Source organism: Oryx dammah, unplaced genomic scaffold (assembly GCF_014754425.2).
Source record: "Oryx dammah isolate SB20612 unplaced genomic scaffold, SCBI_Odam_1.1 HiC_scaffold_29, whole genome shotgun sequence".
Classification (NCBI taxonomy): domain Eukaryota; kingdom Metazoa; phylum Chordata; class Mammalia; order Artiodactyla; family Bovidae; genus Oryx; species Oryx dammah.
In genome coordinates this window covers 111,908,930-111,932,930 of record NW_024070213.1, presented here as the reverse complement: position 1 = coordinate 111,932,930, position 24,001 = coordinate 111,908,930, and the positions used below count along the sequence as shown (strand labels likewise).

At 42.9% G+C, this 24,001-nt stretch overlaps 1 protein-coding gene across 3 annotated transcripts in view; it reads left to right on the top strand.

The window, feature by feature from the left end:
* GLIPR1 (GLI pathogenesis related 1) overlaps nt 1-24,001 on the top strand; it is a 57,278-nt gene that overhangs the window by 22,080 nt on the left and 11,197 nt on the right. For all 3 annotated transcript variants that reach the window (XM_040233870.1, XM_040233869.1, XM_040233871.1), the window contains one exon: nt 22,262-22,374. In XM_040233870.1, the coding sequence (XP_040089804.1) occupies nt 22,262-22,374 (113 nt within the window). The remainder of the gene's footprint in view (nt 1-22,261; nt 22,375-24,001) is intronic.

Here is a 24,001-nt window from a genome sequence, read left to right as displayed (position 1 = left end):
CCAGGTACTTTGTAAAGTATGGGTCACGTGTTTTAGTTCAGACTCCTAAGAAACAGAGCCTGATATAACAGTTTATTTGCAAGATTTTATTAGAGTACAATCACAGAGAAGTGGGGGGGGGAGAAATGGGGAGCATGGCAGGAAATGAGGGCCACAGCTGGGGATGGCCCCCCAGCCCTTGTTGTTCTCATTCAGTTGCTCAGTCGTGTCTGACTCTTTGCGACCCCATGAACTGCAGCACGCCAGCCTTCCCTGTCCTTCAGTATCTCCCAGAGCTTGCTCAGACTCATGTCCATTGAGTCAATGATGCCATCCAACCATCTCATCCTCTGTCGCTTCCTTCTCCTCCTGCCCTCAATCTTTCCCAGCATCAGAGTCTTTTCCAATGAGTCATTTCTTAGCCCTTAGGAGTTGACTTTCTTTGGGAAAAGACCTGTGTAAGTGGATGTGTTACAGCATATGACTAGCGCACCTCGAAGAAGCTGACAATATGCCATGCGAGCGATGGGGACAGAACAGCTTACTTGGCCAAAGGGAAGTATGGAGACATAGGACTTGTTCACACAGCAGGAGATACATGAGTTGGTTCTGAAACTGAATGAGACTGTCAAATGAAAAAGAATGCAAAGAGAATGACAGGCAAAATTAACAAGATAAAGAAGATATACAATGTGCACAAATGAGCTTAGTGTTTCAGAAGAATGGCAAGCAACCGAGCCCATCAAATACATAATGATTCAAAGACTGTTAAATTGACAAGACTCCTAAAGTTTCCAGGTTAAGAGACAACTTCATGTCCATCATTCTAGGAAGACAATACAGGAGGAAACTTCATTATACATCACAGAGAACTGAGATTTCAGAGATGGCCCTCCCCAGATTAACTGAACTTAATTGTAAATTTTCCTCTTGTAGCTAGGAGGGAAAAGGAGGGCTAGTATTTGGGACATAAAACAGTTCCTAAATCCACTTCTGGGTAGAAAGGTAGCAGAGCCCAAACTGAGTTATCCTAACCTGCTCTTTTAAAGAGAAGACTACAGTCTATGCCCACCTCAGATGATGGAGAGGCAGTCCAGGGCCCCCCTGGGTCTGGAAAGATGCAGCACCAGCAACTACTGTTTTAAGTGAATACATAAAATATATAACCTTTTAAGGTATGTAGCTCTCTGCATTTAAGATCTCATTCAACTCTCCCTATACACTTCTAAGAGATGCTGTTATCCATAGATGAATAAACAGGCTCAGACAGATCAAGAAGTTGTTATTCCAGTGCCATTTAGCTAGTAAGAGGAAGAGTCGGGAGTCAGATATGATATGCTGCAAAGATTAAATAATATAATGTGTGTAACAGATTTTATTTTTTTGGGCTCCAAAATCACTGCAGATGGTGATTGCAGCCGTGAAATTAAAAGACGCTTACTCCTTGGAAGAAAAGTTATGACCAACCTAGATAGTATATTCAAAAGCAAAGACACTACTTTGCCGACTGAGGTCTGTCTAGTCAAGGCTATGGTTTTTCCAGTGGTCATGTATGGATGTGAAAGTTGGACTGTGAAGAAAGCTGAGCTCTGAGGAACTGATGCTTTTGAACTGTGGTGTTGGAGAAGACTCTTGAGAGTCCCTTGGACTGCAAGGAGATCCAACCAGTCCATTCTAAAGGAGATCAGTCCTGGGTGTTCTTTGCAAGGACTGATGCTAAAGCTGAAACTCCAGTACTTTGGCCACCTCATGCAAAGAATTGACTCATTGGAAAAGACTCTGATGCTGGGAGGGATTGGGGGCAGGAGGAGAAGGGGACGACAGAGGATGAGATCACTGACTCGATGGACGTGAGTCTGAGTGAACTCCGGGATATGGTGATGAACAGGGAGGCCTGGCGTGCTGCGATTCGTGGGTTCGCAAAGAGTCAGGGACACGACTGAGCAACTGAACTGAACTGAACTGAAATTACCTAGTCAACTACTATTATTTAGTAGTCATTGAACAAAGTTTAGATTTGTTCTATGAGTTATTTTTCTACCAATTATATTGGAAGAAGGCTCTGACAGGTTGGTTAAAGACTTCCTGTTTTTATCCTTGCAAGAAACCTTGCTAGGGTGTTCAGGATTGCTCAGTTGCCATTTTAAAATCATGCTGGAAATGATCTTGAGTGGGTAACTTTTTAACTTTCCACTTAGCCTCATCTGTTAGATTTTGGTTGGCGAGCAGTGGTTGTATAGAGTAAAGATAATAGATAAAGATTCATTATCACTTCATGAAAGTGTGCTATTTCTGGACATGTTAACAATTTAGTTCTGTCTTCACTAGAGATAAATTTGAACTGTGGAAGAATTTGACTAGATTCATATGGAAGATTATTCAAATTAGATATTTTGTTGCCAACAGATTTGCTCTATAAAGTTTTGGAATGCTGCTGCTGCTAAGTCACTTCAGTTGTGTCCGACTCTGTGCGACCCCATAGACGGCAGCCCACCAGGCTCCCCCGTCCCTGGGATTCTCCAGGCAAGAACACTGGAGTGGGTTGCCATTTCCTTCTCCAATGCATGAAAGTGAAAAGTGAAAGTGGAGTCGCTCAGTCGTGTCTGACTCTTAGCAACCCCATGGACTGCAGCCCACCAGGCTCCTCCATCCATGGGATTTTCCAGGCAAGAGTACTGGAGTGGGTTGCCAGTTTCAGAATAGTTTGACTTAAATAGCTGGGAAGGCAGCAGCTCAGGTTTGATAGTTCTAACAGTGTCCACCAGAAGGAACTATTGATCTCATTTCTGGTTTCATTCCGCCCACCCTACCCCCCAACACACACACGTTTACATTTTAATTTTTACACCCTTGAAGAACTGATGGAAAGTACGATGTCTCAGATTGTCTGGCTGATTTTATATATGTTGTGTATGATTGATAATAAGTCAGATGAACTGAGAACTGAAAGGAGAAGAAGGTAAAAGGGAGTTGTCACGAAGAAAGAGACATGCCTGCTCTCGCTTGGTTGAGTTCCCCAGATGCAATGTTTTTGTTAAGTATAAGCTCCTAATTCTGCTAAAAAGGAACACACTCCGGAAGCATCTTGCTTAGGGCGTGGACTGTCTTAGTACTTCGTGGTCAGGTATGTGGAATTAGGTTCCACCCCTCATCTATAAAAATTGGGGCAATACCTGTTTATTGATTTGTTATGTGATTAAACATGATGTCATGTGCTGAACACTATCATGGCACTAGGGAAATTCTCAATGTGTAGCTCTTATTTTTTACTTTTTGTTTAGCATATTAAAAGAAATGAAAACATGCAACCAGAATCTGCCTGATAAAAAATTTTTTCAAAAGTTTTAAAGCAAAAGAAAATTAGTCAAAAGAAAATAAAACATGAACATTTGCTGAAAGCTTATGTTTCAGAAGCTGTTTCAAGTGCTTTCTTCTAAGCCCATTTAAATTGTCACAATAAGCCTAGTGAGTACCTTTGTTATCCTATTTAATAGACAAGGAAGCTGAGGTCTAGGTCACACACTGAGCGGCTGAGCTGGAATATGAACTTGGTCTTTATAGTCCTAGAGCCTACAAAGTTGCACCCCAAACCTGAATGCCCATGAAGCTATTAAAAGGAGACCAACATAAATGGATAAATAAACCTGATATAGCCATGCAGTAAGCATTACTCAGCAATGAAAAGGAGGGTGACTCCTCGCGAATTAAATAACATAATGGATTTCAAATGCTTGTACTTAGTGAAAAAAGTCAGACTGAAAAGTCTACATTTAAACTGGTTCCATTTATATAATATTCTGCAAAAAGCAAAACTACAGAAAACAGATTAGTGATTGCCTGGAAGTAGGGGTAAGAAGATCAGCCCTGGGATTTCTTTGGAAGGAATGATGCTAAAGCTGAAGCTCCAGTACTTTGGCCACCTCACGTGAAGAGTTGACTCATTGGAAAAGACTCTGATGCTGGGAGGGATTGGGGGCAGGAGGAGAAGAGGACGAGATGGCTGGATGGCATCACTGACTCGGTGGACGTGAGTCTGAGTGAACTCCAGGAGTTGGTGATAGACAGGGAGGCCTGGCGTGCTGCGATTCATGGGGTCGCAAAGAGTCGGACATGACTGAGCAACGGAACTGAACTGAACTGAACTGAGGGGTAAGAACTGACCACAAAGGCACACAAGAGAGCTTTGGGGGAAATGTTCTAGATCTTGAATATGGTAGCAGATGCACAGCTACACACTTTTGTCAAAATTCATAGAACTGTGCACCTAAAAAGATGTCTTTTACGTTAACTACAACCTGACTTAGAGACCAACAGGCTTCCCAGGTGGCATTAATGGTGAAGAACCCACCTGCCAATAGTAACAAAACAAATAAAATAGCACATAGCATTACAGGTGTAGGGGGGAGGAATACAAAGATTAAGACTACTCAAGATACAGCACTATCAAGAAGTGCTCAAAGACAAAAGGATAAAAATATAAAACGCGAGACTCAGATGATAGTTCATATGACATTGCCAGTCAGCGTGAAATAAGAATTCCCCTGAGGAACTTGTTAAAATAAGCTTTTTCTAAAAACCTTTATTTTTATTGGAGTACTGTTGCTGTTCAGTTGCTCAGGCCTGACTGTTTGCAACCTCATGGACTGTAGCACGCCAGGCTTCCCTGTCCTTCACTATCTATCTCCCGGAGTTAGCTCAAACTCATGCCCATTAAATCGGTGATGCCATCCAGCCATCTTATCCTCTGTCGTTCCCTTCTCCTTCTGCCTTCACTCTTTCCCAGCATCAGGGTCTTTTCTAATGAGTCAGCTCTTCACATCAGGTGGCCAAAGTATTGGAGATTCAGCTTCAGCATCAGTCCTTCCAATGAATATTCAGGACTGATTTCCTTTAGGATTGACTAGTTTGATCTCCTTGCAGTCCAAGGGACTCTCAAGAGTCTTCTCCAACATCACAGTTCAAAAGCATCAATTGTTTGGTTCTCAGCCTTCTTTGTGGCCTAGCTCTCACATCCTACATCCATACATGACCACTGGAAATACCATATCTTTGACTATATGTACCTTTATCAGCAAAGCGATGTCTCTGGTTTGTAATAGCTTTTCTTCCAAGAAGCAAGCATCTTTTAATTTCATGGCTGCCGTCACCATCTGCAGTGATTTTGGAGCCCAAGAAAATCAAGTCTGTCACTGTTTTCATTGTTTCCCCATCTATTTGCCATGAAGTGATGGGACTGGATGCCATGATCTTAATTTTCAGAATGTTGAGTTCTAAGCCAGCTTTTTCAGTCTGCTCTTTCACCTTCATCAGGAGGCTCTTTAGTTACACTGCTGTTAGGGTGGTGTCATCTACATCTCTGAGGTTATTATGGTATTTCTCCCTGCAATCTTGATTCCAGTATGTACTTCATCCAGTCCAACATTTCCCATGAACTACTCTATGTAAAAGTTAAATAAGCAGGGTGACAATTTACAGCCTTGACATACTCCTTTCCCAATTTTGAACCAGTCCATTGTTCCATGTTCAGTTCTAACTGTTGCTTCTTGACCTGCATACAGGTTTCTCAGGAGGCAGGTAAGGTGATCTGGTATTCTTGTCTCTTTAAGAATTTCCCACAATTTGTTGTGATCCACACAGTCAAAGGCTTTGGTATAGTCAATGAAGCAGAAGTAGACGTTTTTCTGGAATTCCTTTGCTTTTTCTATGATCCAACAGCTGTTGGCAATTTGATCTCTAGTTCCTCTGCTTTGTCTAAATCCATCTTGAACATGTGGAAGTTTTCGGTGCACATACTGTTGAAGCCTAGCTTGAAGAGTTTTAAGCATGATCTTGCTAGCATGTGAAATGAGTGCAATTGTGTGATAGTCTAAACATTCTTTGGCATTGCCCTTCTTTGAGATTGGAATGTAAACTGACCTTTTCTAATCCTGTAGCCACTGCTGAGTTTTCAAAATGTGCTGGCATGTTGAGTGCAGCACTTTCACAGCATCATTAGAGTATAGCTGATTAAAAATGTTATGATAGTTTCAGGTGACAGCAAAGGAACTCAGCCAGACATATACATGTATCCATTCTTCCCCAAACTCCCCTCCCAATTACAAGTTTTTTAGGCTGAATAATATTCCAGATTTTGTGTACATATACACCACGTTTTCCTTAAGGAAATGCTGTCATTTGCCAACAACATGGATAGATCTAGAGGGTATTGTGCTAAGGAAAATAAGTCAGAGAGAGAGAAACGCCATATGATCTCACTCATGTGTGAGATCTAAAAAAATAAACACTTACAAGCGCAAAACAGATTGGCGGTTGCCAAAGGGGACAGGCAGGTGAAATGGGTGAACATGGTCAAAACTTCCAGTTATAAGTAAGTCCTGGGGATGTAATGGGTAGCATGGTGGCTACACTTAACGGTCCTGTATTATGTATTTGAAAGTTGTTAAAAGAATGTGAGAAACAGCCCAAAACCAAGAGGTGGACTCGGAGACATGAAGCACAGCAAAAGCAAAACTCCTAATGATGGTCTCGCAAGATCGGTGTCTGGTGGGCAGACACACCCGGGACAGTTACAGCAAGCACTTTTATTCCCTGGAGCACAAATGCCTCCCCCGGTTCCTCACTGGCTGAGTACTATGGGGTTGCAAACTTCCCAGACTTCACTACTTCTCATAGGGTATTCTTTCTTCTCCCTTCCCATCCTAAGTTCACATTTCTCAACTAGGACTTTAGTTTATCCCTTCCCAAATATCCTGTTAGCTTAGAGACTCTCCAGTTGTAAGCTGTTAGGCAAGACTAGCTTGCCAGTAATTTTTCAAGACAAAATTAACTAGCTCTGAGGGGGAAACCATTTGTTAATAATTTTCCACCCAAGGCCAGCTACTTTGTTCCAAAAATGGACCACTTCAAGTTCCATTTCTTACAGAGACTGTATCTTAAAAGTTCTCATCACAAGAAAAGAAGTTGTAACCACGTGTAGTAATAGGTATTAACGAGACACCGTGGTGACCATTTTGCAGTATATACAAATATTGAATCATGCTGTACATGGGAAACTAATATAATTTTATGTCAGTTACAGCTCAATTAAAAAAAATCAGATTTCAAGGACAATTCCAGAGACTCTCATGCAGTAGAACTGAGATGGGCCCAGAAATCTGCATTTTAAACAAAGCACTCAAAGAGAAGTCAATTTGAGATGTAGTGATAGAAATGAAGACATTTTTAAAGTAAATTCAAAAATAATGGGCAAATTAAAGTACAAGAATCAAACTTGAAAATGAATGGCTAGGTGCTCTCAGGAAGAGAGAGAGGCTTAATTCACTTGGTTACCTGGAGTTCCCTGCAAGGGATTCTAGGGTGAGAGGTGGGAAGGGGAATGCCTCACTTGGATCTGGGAGCAGTGAGGGGTCGTCTTTCACCAAAGGAGAGCACTGCTCCTCTTCGAGAGCAGAACCTGCCTCCCCAGCTCCTCCCTAGTTGTCACACAAAGAGAAGGCGGAATGCAAAGTGCCCCCTACAGGCCTTCCGCCACCTCCTACTCCACCAATCGGGGCTTCCCTTGTGGCTCAGCTGGTAAAGCGTCTGCCTGCAATGCGGGAGACCTGGGTTTGATCCCTGGTTTGGGAAGAACCCCTGGAGAAGGGAAAGGCTACCCACTCCAGTATTCTGGCCTGCAAAAAGTCAGACACGACTGAGCAACTTTCACTTCACTTCACTCCATCAGTAAGCCTTGGAGAAGCTCAGACTCCATTCCAATTCTCTTCCCTCGTGCTATACTCTTTCCCCAGAGAGCTGATCTTAAATGATTGTTTTTCTTTTCTTTTCTTTAAAGTAAATTTGGCCTTTTCCTGGGTCAAACCGGCACACTGGCACACTGGCCTCAGTTCTGTGAATCTTTCCCACCTCAGGGTTGGTTCCCCAAGGGTGCCCTCTGCTGGGAGACTTCTCCTTGCTCCCAGGCCAGCTCACTTCTGCATCAGCCTCACTCACGCAGAGCAGGGTCCCTGCTACCAACTCCTGAAACACCTTCTGCTTCCTCTTCAGAGACCTCAAGACCTGTGTGCAGTGGTTTCTGGACTGCTGCTCTCCGCATTTAGTGAAGGCACACACTGGTTCCAGGGCTTCACCTTTCTAACCCCCCTATTTGGCACAACTAGTCCCAGAATTTGGAGAAGGAAATGCCAATCCACTCTGGTACTCTTGACTGGAAAATCCCATGGACCAGTCTGTGGGGTCGAAAAGAATTGGACACAACTGAGTGATTTCACTTTCACTCTCAGTCCCAGAATTTATATATATATATATTAGAGAGAGAGAGTTGGTGTTTTATATATATGTATGTAACCAAGAAGGGTTAATTTTAAATGTACAGTGGATCGGCTTCTGTGACTTTGACCCTTTTTTGTTATAAACATACATCATGGCCCAACTCAGGGAGATAACCTGAGCTGCCCCCCTGTGAAGGCCTGTAAGGAAGGGAAAAGCAGCCTCCCCTGCTGAGGCTTGGCATTCTAGGGGACATTTGCAAGGACTAAAAGGTCTTTTTACTTTGTTTCCTCTCCTCCGCCCTATCTCTGATCTATAAAAGAACCTGGTATCCAGGCTCTGACAAGATAGTTATTTTGAGATTCTCCCCTGCCATCTTCTGGGTCAGCCAGCATCCCAGTTAAAGTCTCTTCATTGCCTCGACCCCTCGGATTCATTGGCCTATCAGAGTGAGCAGAGCGAGCCTGTCAGGGCGAGCAGAGCGAGCCTGTCAGGGCAAGCAGAGCGAGCTTGGATGAGGTAAAATTTAGCTGAGCCAGCCGGGAGCCTTGCTGCTCATAGCTAGCCAGCCCTGATCAGGGAATATTGGGGCAAGACCCAGCAGCTGCTGAGACCATTTGTCCTGAGGTTCTTTCTTTCAAGAGTCCCTGAAGTGGCACCAGCTACCTCCAGGCACTTGGCCACTGAGACAAGGGACCCACAAATTTCTATAGAGTCCATGGACTCAATTTGTCTACCCAAATCGATAGCTGGTTCAGCTGGTTCACTTGTTTTGTGTACCCTTTTGTGTTATGAACTGACAAGCTCAATTTTGGAGGGTAAGTCGCTCCAGTGTGCACACGAGGAACATTTTTCCCCCCTTAATGTGGGCTCTTCCTTTACAGGACAAGCCTATATGGTTGAGGTACCCTGTTGGAGAGGGTAAGTATTGTTGGACTCTACCCCAATCTGATTCATTTAGAGAACTAGTTCTTGTGGGGCAAGACCACCCTGGTTGGAATTAGCTCATTTGTTTTATAGGGTAAATTTATTTATCTGATTTGGGAATCAGTTCAGTTGGAACCGGTTCATTGGGGAGCTAGTTCTTGTGAGGGTGGGCAGACTAGCTGGAGTTAGTTCATCTGTTTTGTAAGGTAAACTTATACCTAATTGGGGAAATCAGTTCATCTGTGCTACGATGCTGAAATTTGTGCTATTTTTGTTGGAATTCATCTGCGTCTTTTGTGTGTTGGTGTTATAAAGTATATAAAAATGGGAAATATTTCATCTGTCCCGAAGGAAAGATTTTTGGGGTCCATAGTAAATATGTTAAGATCAGAACAATGGCCCCTGAATGGCTCACAAGTAAGCAATCTGGCGGTCAGAAGCACTTTACAAAGGAGAGGAACACTCATATTGAATAGGCCCAGGGGCTCTCTCGGACTTGAGGCATCCAATATGAATTTCCTCTATAGGAGCCCCAGGTAACTTTGATAGTGGGGGACAAGGTGATTGACTCTCTAAAAGAAACTACTCTCTTTTGTAAGTTAAACATGCAATAACCTTTTCCCCAGAACAGCGTGGTATCAAGGTTCTACCACGGCCTTTTTGACCAGTCTGGGGTACACTGGCTCCAATTTGGGGTGTTCTCCCTATGAAGGGAAACTGCGTTTATAAGGCGCTTTGGGGAAGGTCACTGGTCTAATGGGACTGTGAGGTCATGTTAATATGACTTTCCAGCTTATTCTGGTTACTTCGGTAATGTGCAAACATCTGGTAATACGAGTTTCCTCTAAGGCTTCCTTTACGGTTTTCTCATTTCTTTCTCCTCAAACCCACTGTGAACAGCTGAGCGGCTGTGGGAACAACGGAGGAACTGTGGGCAGGCTTATTCTCTTGCTGTTGTTCAGCCGCTCGGTTGTGTCCAACTCTTTGTGACCCCGTGGACTGTAGCACTCCAGGCTTCCCTGTCCTTCACCATCTGCTGTAACCTGGTGAAACTCATGCCTCGACTCATGTCCATTGAGTGGGTGATGCCATCTTGTCCTCTGTTGTCTCCTTTTCCTCCTGCCTTCAATCTTTGCACATAAGGGTTTTTCCAAACAGTCTGCTTTTCACATCAAGTGGCCAAATACTGGAGCTATAGCTTCAGCATCATTTGTGTTTTGGTGTTATAAAGTTTATAAAAATGGGAAATAGTTCATTTCAATTGCCCTGCTTCATTGGAAGACCTTTGGGGTCCACATTAGATATATTAAGATCAGAAGAACAATGGCCCCTGAAAGGCTCACAATTAAGGAATCTTCCCCAAAGATCCTTCCAGTGAATATTCAGGGCTGATTTCCTTTAGGATTGACTGGTTTAATCTCCTTATAGTCCAGGGGACTCTCAAGAGTCTTCTCCAATGCCACAGTTGATCACACCATCATGGTTATATGGGTCATTGAGATCTTTATGTTACAGTTCTTCTGTGTATTCTTGCCAGCTCTTCTTAATATCTTCTGCTTCTGTTAGGTCCATACCCTTTCTGTCCTTTATTGAACCCATCTTTGCATGACATGTTCCCTTGGTATCTCTAATTTTCTTGAATAAATCTCACGCCTTTCCCCATTCTATTATTTTCTTCTCCCTCTTTGTGTTGTTCACTTACAAAGGTTTACTTATCTCTCCTTGTAATCTTTGGAACTTTGCATTCAGATGGATATTTCCTTCCTTTTCTCCTTTGCATTTCACGTCTCTTCTTTACTCAGCTATTTGTAAGACCTCCTCAGACAATCATTTTGCCTTTCTTTTTTCTTGGGGATGGTTTTAATCACTGCTTCCTATACAGTGTTACGAACCTCTATCCACAGTTCTTCAGGCAGTCTGTCTATCAGATCTAACCCCTTGATTCTATTTGTCACTTCTGCTGTATAATTATAAAGGATTTGATTTGGGTCATACTTGAATGTCTTAGTTGTTTTCCCTTTCTTCAATTGAAGTCTGAATTTTCAAAAAGGAGTAATGATCTGAGCCACAGTCAGCTTCAGTCTTTTTTTAACTGACTTTATAGAGCTTCTCCATCTTTGGCTGCAAAGAATATAATCAATCTGATTTCAGTATTGACCATCTGGTGATGTCCATGTGTACAGTCATGTCTTACATTGTTGGAAGAGTGTGTTTGCTATGACCAGTGTGTTCTCTTGGCAAAACTCTGTTAGTCTTTGCCCTGCTTCATCTTATACTCCAAGGCCAAACTTGCCTGTTATTCCAGGAATCTCTTGATTTCCTACTTTTGCATTCCAGTCCCCTAGGATGAAAAGAACATTCTTTTTTGGTGTTAGTTCTAGAAGTGCTCATAGGTTTTCTTCAGTTCAGTCGCTCAGTCATGTCCGACTATTTGCGACCCCATGAATCGCAGCACGCCAGGCCTCCCTGTCCATCACCAATTCCCGGAGTTCACTCAGACTCACGTCCATCGAGTCAGTGATGCCATCCAGCCATCTCATCCTTGGTCGTCCCCTTCTCCTCCTGCCCCCAATCCCTCCCAGCATCAGAGTCTTTTCCAATGAGTCAACTCTTCGCATGAGGTGGCCAAAGTACTGGAGTTTCAGCTTTAGCATCATTCCCTCCAAAGAAATCCCAGGGCTAATCTTTAGAATGGACTGGTTGGATCTCCTTGCAGTCCAAGGGACTCTCGAGAGTCTTCTCCTACACCACAGTTCAAAAGCATCAATTCTTTGGTGCTCAGCTTTCTTCACAGTCCGACCCTCACATCCATACATGAACACTGGAAAAACCATAGTCTTGACTAGACGGACCTTAGTTGGCAAAGTAATGTCTCTGCTTTTGAATATGCTATCTAGGTTGATCATAACTTTTCTTCCAAGGAGTAAGCGTCTTTTAATTTCATGGCTGCAGTCACCATCTGCAGTCATTTTGGAGCCCCCCCAAAATAAAGTCTGACACTGTTTCCACCGTTTCCCCATCTATTTCCCATGAAGTGATGGGACCAGATGCTAGGATCTTCGTTTTCTGAATGTTGAGCTTTAAGCCAACTTTTTCACTCTCCACTTTCACTTTCATCAAGAGGCTTTTTAGTTCCTCTTCAGTTTTTGCCATAAGGATGGTGTCATCTGCATATCTGAGGTTATTGATATTTCTCCTGGCAATCTTGATTCCAGCTTGTGCTTCTTCCAGCCCAGCGTTTCTCATGATGTACTCTGCATAGAAGTTAAATAAGCAGGGTGACAATATACAGCCTTGACGTACTCCTTTTCCTATTTGGAACCAGTCTGTTGTTCCATGTCCAGTTCTAACTGTTGCTTCCTGACCTGCATACAGATTTCTCAAGAGGCAGGTTAGGTGGTCTAGTATTCCCATCTCTTTCAGAATTTTCCACAGTTTATTGTGATCCACACAAAGGCTTTGGCATAGTCAATAAAGCAGAAATAGATGTTTTTCTTGCTTTTTCCATGATCCAGTGGATGTTGGCAATTTGATCTCTGGTTCCTCTGCCTTTTCTAAAACCAGCTTGAATATCTGGAAGTTCATGGTTCATGTATTGCTGAAGCCTGGCTTGGAGAATTTTGAGCATTACTTTAGTAGCGTGTGAGATGAGTGCAATTGTGCGGTAGTTAGAGCATTCTTTTGCATTGCCTTTCTTTGGGATTGGAATGAAAAATGATCTTTTTCAGTCCTGTGGCCACTGCTGAGTTTTCCAAATGTGCTGGCATATTGAGTGCAGCACTTTCACAGCATCATCTTTCAGGATTTGAAATAGCTCAACTGGAATTCCATCACCTCCACTAGCTTTGTTTGTAGTGATGCTTTCTAAGGCCCACTTGTCTTCACATTCCAGGATGTCTGGCTCTAGATGAGTGATCACACCATCGTGATTATCTGGGTCCATCTAAGGTTTTCTTAGAACCATTCAACTTTAGCTTCTTTGGGATTAGTGGCTGGGGCATAGACTTGGATTATTCTGATGGTGAATGCTTTGCCTTGGAAATGAACTGAGATCATTCTGTTGTTTTTGAGATTGCACCCAAATACTGCATTTTGGACTGTTTTTTGATTTTGAGAGCTAACCCATTTCTTCAAAGGGATTCTTGCCCACAGTAGTAGATATAATGGTCATCTGAATTAAATTTGCCCATTTGCATCCATTTTAGTTCACTGATTGCTAAAATATTGATGCTCACTCTAGCCATCTCCTGTTTTACCACTTCCAATTTACCTTGATTCATGGACCTAACATTCCAGATTTCTATGCAATATTGTTCTTTGCAGCATCTGACTTTACTTCCATCACCAATCACAACCACAACTGGGCATTGTTTTTGCTTTGGCTCCATCTCTTCATTCTTTCTTGAGTTATTTCTGTACTCTTCTCCAGTAGCATACTTAGCACCTCCCAGCCCGGGAGTTCATCTTTCAGTGTTATATCTTTTTGCCTTTTCCTACTGTTCATGGGGTTCTCAAGGCAAGAATTCTGAAATGGTTTGCCATTCCATTATCTAGTTGACCACATTTTGCAGAAGCCTCCACCATGACCTGTCCGTCTTGGGTGGCCCTACACGGCATGGCTCATAGTTTCATTGAGTTAGACAAGGCTGTGGTCCGTGTGATCAGTTTGGTTAATTTTCTGTGATTGTGGTTTTCATTCTATCTGCTCTCTGATGGATGAGGATAAGAGGCTTGTACTTATCCTCTTGAGGATACTGGCTATGGGGAAAACTGGATCTTGCTCAGGTGGGCAAGGTCATGCTCAGTAAATCTTTAATCCAATTTTTGTTCTGATGGTTGGGACAGTGTTTGCTCCCTGTAGTTTGTCCTGAGGCGAAAGTATGGTAGGGGTAATGGTGACCTCCTCCAAAAGGGCTTATGCCAGCATGCCACGCCTTCCAGGACTGCTGCAGTTAATGTCCCTGACCCTGAGACTAGATCAACCCATGACCCTGCTGGAGACTCCTGGACACTCATAGGCAGGTCTGACTCAGTCTTGTGGGGTCCCTGCTCCTTTCTCCTGGGTCCTGGTGCACATAAGGTTTTGTTTGTGCCCTCCAAGAGTCTCTGTTTCCCCAGTCCTGTGGAAGTTCTGGAATCAAATCCCACTGGCCTTCAAAGTCAGATTCCCTGGGGATTCTCAGTCCCTTTGCTGGATCCCCAGGTTGGGAAGTCTGTTGTGGGCCCTAGAACTTTTGCAACACTATGAGAACTTCTTTGGTGCAATTGTTCTCCAGTTTGTGGGTTGCCTGCTCAGCGGCTCTATAGTGGGGCCAATGGCAACCTCTTCCCAGAGAACTTAAGCTGCGCACTGTGCCTCCCAAGATTGCTGCTGCCAGAGCCCCCGTCCCTGAAGGCAGGCCGCCACAGGAGCCGCAGGGCAGCAGCGCTTACTCCCTGCATGTCCCAAAGGCCCACAGCCCCCCCCCCCCCGTGCCATCTCGGCAGGAGGGAACCCTCCTTGCCTCTCCTCCCTGGCTGCTTGGATCACAGGGCGGACCCCTCAGTCTGTCTTCCCCCGTCTCCTGTTCCCTGTGCCTCTTGCTCCCTTTGCCTCTTTGTCCAGATTGCTTTGCTGGAGCCTGGGTGTTGCCTCTGAGCCTTCCAGAGAGGCCTTCTCCCTCAGGCTAGAGGGAGGGGTGAAGCTTTCCAACATGGGTAGATAGATGTGTCGGTCCTGCTTAGGAAGGCCACCCAATTCTTTCGGGAAAGGATGGAAAAACAAAACTGTCTTTGGTTTACAAATGTAGTCTTAACAGACCAGAAGGGTGATTCCAAAAATCCTTTCACCACTCCCCAAACCTTCCCTGTTCATCTCATAAAGGAAGTGTTACTCACTAAGTCATGTCTGACTCTTTGCAACCCCATGGACTGTGGTCTGCCAGGCTCCTCTGCCCATGCGGTTTCCAGGCAAGAACACTGGAGTGGGTTGCCGTGCCCTTCTCCAGGGGATCTTCCTGACCCAGGGACCAAACTCTGCAGGCAGATTCTTCACCATCTGAGCCACCACAGAAGCTTCATCTTATGAAGTCTGTAAATGTTAAACAAAGGGGAAACAAAATAACCCTAGAAAGAATTTGCCTATATCTTTGAGAGGCAAATGTCCTCTCGGGTCTTCTCAGAAACCTTATTTCTACTGTCTTTTTAATGGACATTTTAGAAAGGGTAAAATAATTTAGAAGCTGACTTGTCCAAGGTAATTAAAAGTTGCTTTTCCTACAGATATTAATATTTAGCCATCTATCCAAGTGAGCCTGACTTGGTTCCTCTGTGAGAACCCCAATTTTAATCCAACCTTGTTATAAACTAATGGGCTTTATATTACTGTACCTGACTCAGGATTGAAATAAGAACTGAGGCCTCACTGTATGTATATGCCTGTATGTGTCTTTGTTTTTTTTTTTTTTAGTCACATTGCCACGGTTAATTTGAGTTTTAGGTTCACGTGAACTGGGAAATATTTAATATTAAATTAGTACCTAGTATTAATGTTTAAGTTTGCTGATCTAATAATAATAATATAGAGATGTCTTGAGTCATCAACACGTTAAATACAATGTTAAGTATAATACTTTCATTGTGCCTAGGTTTAACATAAATAAAATATATCTGTTAGAGATTTGTCAGCCAAAATATACCTCAGTGTGGAAAAAACTTTAAGAAAACTAAGATAATGTGTTTTCAGTAGGCCTTTTGTGATCCCAGGAATGGCAGCACGCCAGGCTTCCCTGTCCTTCACTATCTCCCAGAGCTTGCTAAAACTTATGTCCATTAGATCAGTGGTGCCATCCAACCGTCTCATCCTGTGTCGTCCCCTTCACCTGCCCTCAATCTTTCCCAGCATCAGGGTCTTTTCCAATGAGTCAGCTGTTTACATCAGGTGGCTAAAGTATTGGAGCTTCAGCTTCAACATCAGTCCTTCCAATGAATATTCAGGACTGATTTTCTTTAGGATGGACTGGTTGGATCTCCTTGCAGCCCAAGGGACTCTCAAGAGTCTTATCCAGCATGACATTTTGAAAGCATCAGTTCTTCAGTGCTCTGCCTTCTTTATGGTCCAACTCCCACATCCATACATGACTACTGGAAAAATCATAGCTTTCACTATATGGATCTTTGTTGGCAAAGTGATGTCTCTGCTTTTTAATATGCAGTTTAGGTTTGTCACAGCTTTTCTTCCAAGAAGAAAGTGTATTTTAATTGTGCAGCTGCAGTCACCATCTGCGGTGATTTTGGAGCCCAAGAAAATGAAATTCATCAAGTTTCCACTTTTTCCCCTTCTGTTTCCCATGAAGTGATGGGACTGGATGCCTTGATCTTAGTTTTTTGATTGTTGAGCTTTAAGCCAACTTTTTCACTCTCCTCTTTCACTTTCATCAAGAGGCTTTTTAGTTCCTCTTCACTTTCTGCCATAAGGGTGGTGTCATCTGCATATCTGAGGTTGTTGATGTTTCTCTTGCAATCTTATTTCCAGCTTGTGCTTCCTCCAGCCCTGCATTTCACATGATGTACTCTGCTTATAAGTTAAAGAAGCAGGGTGGCAGTATAGAGCCTCAACATGCTCCTTTCGCAGTTTTGAACCAGCCCATTGTTCCATGTGTGGTCCTAACTGCTGCTTCTTGACTGCATGCAGGTTTCTCAGGAGGCAAATAAGGTGGTCTGATATTCCCATTTCTTTAATAATTTTCCACAATTTGTTGTGATGCACACAGTTAAAGGTTTTAACATAGTCAATGAAGCAGAAGTAGATGTTTTTTTCTGGAATTGCCTTTCTTTTTCTATGATCCAGCAAATGTTGGCAATTTGATCTCTGGTTCCTCTGCCTTTTCTAAATTCAGCTTGTACATCTGGATCTTCTTGGTTCATGTATTATTGAAGCCTGGTTAACAAATAAGTATTATCCAAGCCCCATTGTCAATTGATCAAATGTTTAACCATGACTTTTAAGTCTTATGTTATTAAGATACTTTTGTACTCAGATGATGTACAGAAAGGGCTTCCTTATCGAGGAGATTCACAGGAAGGCTATAGAAATAATTCTAGCAGTTCCACATTAAAATGATGACTACTGGAGGATTCCCACCCATACAGATTATAACAAAGGAGCTGTCCTGCCCCTGGTACCCCTAGACCAGGTATCCTGAGATTTTTTGCTCCCTGACAGGCAGGGACACCGTACTCAGGCTTGAAGCAATTACAGAAGGTAGATCTTCACCCTTCTGTTTCCCATAAAAATATGGGAATAAAATCTAAGGGGGGAAATGACACAGAAGGAAAGAGGACGGGGCACAATCTTTGAAAGAATCACATAACCCAAGGACATTACATAGTCTACATATAAGCAAATGGGTCCAGGATGATGGACTCGTCAGTTCCCAGACCTTGAACCTCAATATACACTCTTACTCTTTGTAACACAACAACAAGCTGAGTGATACAAGTGGGTGGAGGCCCAATTAAATGTAAAGAAACTGAGAAATATATGTTTCAGGATCTCTCTAGATATCTACAACTTAAAAATAAGTGATGAAAGGGTTTTGTACATGGTCAGTTAGGACTGACTATGGTTTAAAACAAGTTTGAGTAAATGAAACTATAAGCTCATATAAAATATAAATTGGCTTCTCTCTCTTAAAACAGAGAAGTTTTCTGACAATGCTAAACTGCCTTTTGATAACAGAGTTTAAGCTTATTTAATCTGTATTTGCCTTCAAAATATTTTATTGTTGCTCTGGTTCAGTTTCACAGTGACCCATGGTCCAGTTGTATTTTAACATGTTACTTGGTGCTCCTTTGACAAGGCTTCCCAAATCAAATTATAATAAAGTTCCTTTGAACTCCAGCTAACTTTGGGGTGCTCCAAAGGGGTCTCTGAGGGAGCCAAAGGGAGATATTAAACTAATAGGTTCATATGGTATCTTAAACTAGAAGGGAACTGTTGTCAAATAAATAATAAACTCTAAGTTATATTATATGGTAAATGGTACAGATATTCTAGAGATTATATGGAATTCCTCAGAATTTGATATGTCCTGATAGAATATCATGAGTCATAATTGTAGTTATGAAGGTGTTCTATGCCACAGCAGTAATCGGATTTAAACTTAACCTTCTTTTAAGTCTTTTGTTACTATACACAGTTATGGTTTCGCTCTGATGCCTTTGTAAAAATGCCTCCTCTTCAAGAAAATTTATGAAAAGGACTTTCAGATAAATACAAGTTTCTGACTTTCAGAAAATAATACTGAACTGAATAAAAAATAAATAAATTGAAGAATTCTAATGAGAAACCTAATGACTTCATAAAGCTGTTAACAAAAGGGATTAGTTACATAGAACTGAGTAAACTGGTAATCTGGTTGTAATTTTTATGGTCTCTATCTCAAAGGATTACTGGTTTAAATGTGTTTTCCAGGTGTAAGAAAAAAACTTCTCCTTCAATTAATCATGACTTGCAATAACTAGTTTGGTAGATTATGCCTTTTGGAACAATTACTTTTTCTCTCTACCTGGTTGATCCTGCCAGTAACATATACTTGTCTCAAAGATTAAACTGTGCCTAGGAATGCATGGGTCAGGAAGATCCCCTGGAGAAGGAAATGGCAACCCACTCCATTGCCTGGAGAATCCCATGGATGGAGGAGCCTGTTGGGCTACAGTCCACAGGGTCACAAAGAGTCGGACACGACTGAGCGACTTCACTTTCTGGCATGCATGGCCAGTTCAATGAAACTGCAGACAGCTCAGTAAATCAGTTATGGTGGTTATTATAACTAGATCATAACTACCTATACTAATCATTGGTTAAATCTGTTCTTTGTTTTCCAATCCTGCTTTGTGTCTCTGCTGCCCTATGTCGTCTGCCTTATATCCTGTCTAATCTGTAAGATTGTGTCTCTTACAGTAACCAGTGTGTAAAGCAGCCTCCAAGAAAACTTCTGTGACTAAGCACTTTTGAGGAAATAATGGTAATAGGGTGAAACTAGATATGGAAAGAAGCAACAGGAGAAAATATCTCCTGGATTATAGTTAGACACAACCCAGAGAATTTTAATTATTGATGGGGCCTGGTTCAAAACTTAACACCTGGAGTGACATATCAAGAATATTTTGACTGAACTGGGATGAGCCGCCCAATGCCATGGGACAAAAGTTGATCATGAAATGTTTCTCAGATAATGGTCATTCATGACCAAGAGGGGAAGACCTGAGAGGTGGAGTCAGCGATTGCAGCCCTTTCATGGGAGCCAGGGAGCCCTGGGAAAGGGGAACGCCTGCCTCCTGGCAGTCCTTAGACGGCAGCCACTCCACCCACTCCCTGTGGTGAACCTGGAGGAAACACTGAGAAAGCAGAATGGCAGGCCCCAGCTAGCTAAGATGTTCAAAATAGGATTTAATGAGCCCCAACTCTTGCATCTTCCCATGCATAGCAAAGCACTAAATTTCCTAACTTGAGATGCCCTCTTACGTTTGAAGTTCAGTATTTCTAAGTGTACAGGCATAAAGTAGGCACTTTTCCGAGAGGAGCAGAGGAAGACAGGTCTCATCATTTAAAAACCCCAGCACCAAAGGGGGCCGTTTTGGTTGTCAGACGGGGGGACTCCCAGGAAGATACATCTGACAAGCAAAACGGCCTCCTTCCTCCCCCAGGACTGTGGGATGCATAGTGAAAGGAGGGAGCTGTAACCCAGAAGGTGAATTTTATGTTTACACTGGGTCTGCTTCTGTGACTTTCACCCCGTTTTAGTTATTATAAATACACACCCTGGCCTGCCTCAGGGAGATCGCCTAAGCCACCAACCAGCGAAGGACTGTTGTTGCTCACTCCTGTCTGACTCTTTGTGACCCCTTGGACTGCTAGACTACAAGGAAGGGAAACTAGCACATTGCCCTGCCTGAGGCTCTCCATCCTAGGGGACGTTTGCAAGAATTGAATAGTCTTTTTACTTTGTTTCCTCACCTCCTCTATATCTCTGATCCATAAAAGAACCTGGCAACCAGGCCGTGACAAGATAGCTCTTTTGAGGGGCTAGCCTGCCATCTGCTCTCAGCTGGCTCCCCCATTAAAGTCTCTTCGTTGCCTCAACCGCTTATCTCTCGGATTCATTGGCCTGTTGTGTGGCAAGCAGAGTGAGCTAGGACTGGTAACATATATATGTAAAAATAATTCCAAATGCAATTTGGTATCACTATAAAAAAGAGTGCATTTAATTGCCAGCTTATCTCCAGTTACTAGATTTTTTAAATACTTCGGATACTTTCTTCTTTAGGTTTCTATTACAGCAAACAGTGTCAGGATAAGCTGTATACTTTTGTGGCAGAATGCAAAATGAAAATGTGGATGCCCTTTCTCAAAAATCGGGGGGAAAGTGCTGCTAAAAATGCTTTAATGTGTGACAGCACCGAATTAAACCAAGCACACGGCCCTTCTGCTGATGGGGTCCAGTGGGACGGCACGGTCCTGCTCCCGGCGGCTGGCCCTGTTCTTGGTCTCCCTCCTAGGCCACCACTTTTCATTCTTTCTTTCTTGCATGCTCTCGCTTACATGTGTACCCCTGGCCATCTGATGCGCATCTCAGGAGCAACAGGAGCTGAACACAACCCCTTGTCCCTATTCCTACCTACCTCCTTCTTTGCTAATTTTCTTCCTCTTGGTAAATGTTGTTTAGACCCAAACATTAACTTGATTTTTGTCCTCCCCTCTTTCCCCACTCTCAATGCAAAAGCAAATTCTTTCAGCTTTACCTAGAAGACGAAGCATGTGTGGTGTGTTGTGCTAAGCAAGCATCAGTCGTGTCCGACTCTTTGCAGCCCTGTGGACTGCCAGGCTTCTCTGTCTGTGGGGATTTTCCTGGCAAGAATACTGGAATGGGTTGCCTGCCGTGCCCTCATCCAGGGGATCTTTCCGACCCAGGGATCCAACCATCTCCTTGCATTAGCAGTAAGGTCCTTTACCACTAGCCCCACCTGGTGAACCTGGTTAATTCCAGGAAACCCCACTACCGGCAGCCAAGTGGGAGTCAGCACCTGCTCTCTCCAGGGCCAGTGAAGCAGCCTCCCAAACCCCGCTGCTCTTTTCACCCTTGATCTTCTCAGTCCCTTTAGTATGTGACAGCCAGCGGGCCTTTCTGAGACTTGGTAAAGGGCTGTCCCTCCCTCCACTGCGAGGCTCCCCGGGCGCTGCCCCGTCTCTAATCTCACAGCCTGCACTGCCCCAGCCTTCATCCTGCCGCCCTCGCGTGCCAGCAGACTCGGTCCCAAGGCCTCTGCCCCCCGGGCCCCCGCTGCGCCGTCTGCTCCTCCTCCAGCCTTTTGTTCTCCTGTGCTGCCTCTTCCCCACTCAGGCCTCAGCTCAAAGGCCTCCTGCACACTCCAGAGACAGCTTCCCTGCAGTGGAAGCCGCTTCCTCCCCAGCAGTCACACTCTGTCCTGTTAGCCTGCTTTATTTCCTCACTGCACTAGCTGTCAGAATGTCTTAGTGTTTCTATGTTTATTGCACATACGCGTACATGCACGCACACACGCACGATTTGTTTCCAACCAAATTCTTACTGCGTAACACTTTCCTGGTAAGGAACTGCTTTATCTCACTAGAGTTAATGTAACTCACCATGTTCAGTTCAGTTCAGTTCAGTTCAGTCGCTCAGTCATGTCCGACTCTTTGCGACCGCATGAACCGCAGCACGCCAGGCCTCCCTGTGTTTGCTGCTGCTAAGTCGCTTCAGTCGTGTCCGACTCTGTGCGACCCCATAGACAGCAGCCCACCAGGCTCCCCCGTCCCTGGGATTCTCCAGGCAAGAACACTGGAGTGGGTTGCCATTTCCTTCTCCAATGCATGAAAGTGAAAAGTGAAAGGGAAGTCGCTCAGTCGTGTCCGACTCTGAGCGACCCCATGGACTGCAGCCCACCAGGCTCCTCCGCCCATGGGATTAGCCAGGCAAGAGTACTGGAGTGGGGTGCCTTCTCCTCCCTGTATTTAGGAAGGCCTAATCATACTTATGTATTCATTTTATTGTCTCTCCTCTTCATATCAGTCCGCATTTTCTTTCAGGTTGTCTGGGCAAATAGTTACAAAGTTGGCTGTGCAGTACAGTTTTGTCCTCGAGTTTCTGGCTTCGAAGCTCTTATCAATGGAGCACATTTTATATGCAACTACGGACCAGCGTAAGTGCTGAAATTTATTACTTTTTGGAAAAAAGAACTATTTTAGAAGTATTTATCTTCATTAAATAGATACAGAAAATAGATCTGGATAATATAATCAAGTGTAAAAGAGAAAATGAATGTTGCCCATTAATTCCTCTGTCCAGTTTTCTTTGTGTATTTGCTTGTGGGTGTGTGTATAACACCTTTATAAACACTATGTAAGTGCACACAAAGAGACACATATGTATAAGGGTAGCAAGACTAAAATGTTTTCAGGGACATAGATTAATTGGATATGGTAATAATACCACAAGATGGGAAGATGTTCTCTAATGTTCTACTATATTAATTATAAATTTCTCAAAACAAACAAAAAAACCCATTCTGAATTGAACTCCTCAGTCTGTATAACTTTTCACTTACTTTTGACAGTTTCGTTTTTGAAAGACATGTTTCTCCTTTTGAAAACTGGGAATATGACACCTCCCCCAACGTCCTTTAAATGTATACATGTGTTCTTTTGCATCAAATGCAAACTTAGAAAACAGAGGTCATAAAGGAAATACATGCTTTTCTAGTTTTTACTTACAATTATGTATGGACATTTTCCATGGCATTAAAGTTTTTTAATGGGTTACAGTAATTAAAAACAATGAGGTAAGAATTGTATAAAGCTCACTGTGTGCTAAGCACTGTTTTAAGTGCTTCACCTATATTAAAGGTATTTAATCTTCGTAAAGAGTCTGTGATATAGATTCTGCTCTTACCCCTGTTTTGCATTTAAGACAGCTGAGGCCCTGACACAGTGACTGGCCTGCACAGTTAGTGAGTGTCATAGTTGGACTGTGACTTGGGAGGTCTGGCTCGAGTCTGTTTTCTTGTTAGGAACAGCTCACCCTATTGAAGAACTGAGATTGTTCCCTGTGTTTTCTTTTACTTATTTATTTTTACTGAAGTCTAGTTGATTTACATTATCGTTAGTTTCAGGTGTACAGCACATTCAGTTTTATGTATATGTATATTTTCTTTTTCAAATTCTTTCCTCTTAGAGAGAGAGATATATAAATAATATTGAGTATAGTCCTATGTGCTGTACATTAGGTCTTAGTTGATTATCTATATGTATTATTATATGTATTATATCTATGTAATATCTATTTTATATTTTATATGTAGTAGTCTCTATGTGTCAGTCCCAAACTGTTAATTTATCCCTCCCCCATTCCTTTCCCTTTGGTGGCTATAAGTTTATTTTCTATATCTTTGGGTCTAGAAATAGGTACCATTCTTTTTATTCTACATATAAGTGATATCACATGATATTTGTCTTTGTCTGGCTTACTTTGCTTAGTGTGATAACCTCCAGGTCCATCCCTGTTACTGCAAATAGCATTATTTCATTCTTTTTTTGTGACTGAGTAATAATCTATGGGTTGTTTCCATGTCTTGGTTACTGTAGATAGTAATGCTATGACCATTAGGGTGAATGTATCTTTTTGAATTAGAATTTTCTTGGGTTATATGCCCTGGAGTGGGATTGCAGGATCAAATGGCAACTCTACTTTTAGTTTTTCAAACGAATCTCCTTACTGTTCTCCATAGTGGCTGTACCAACTTACATTCTCATCAACAGTGTAGGAGGGTT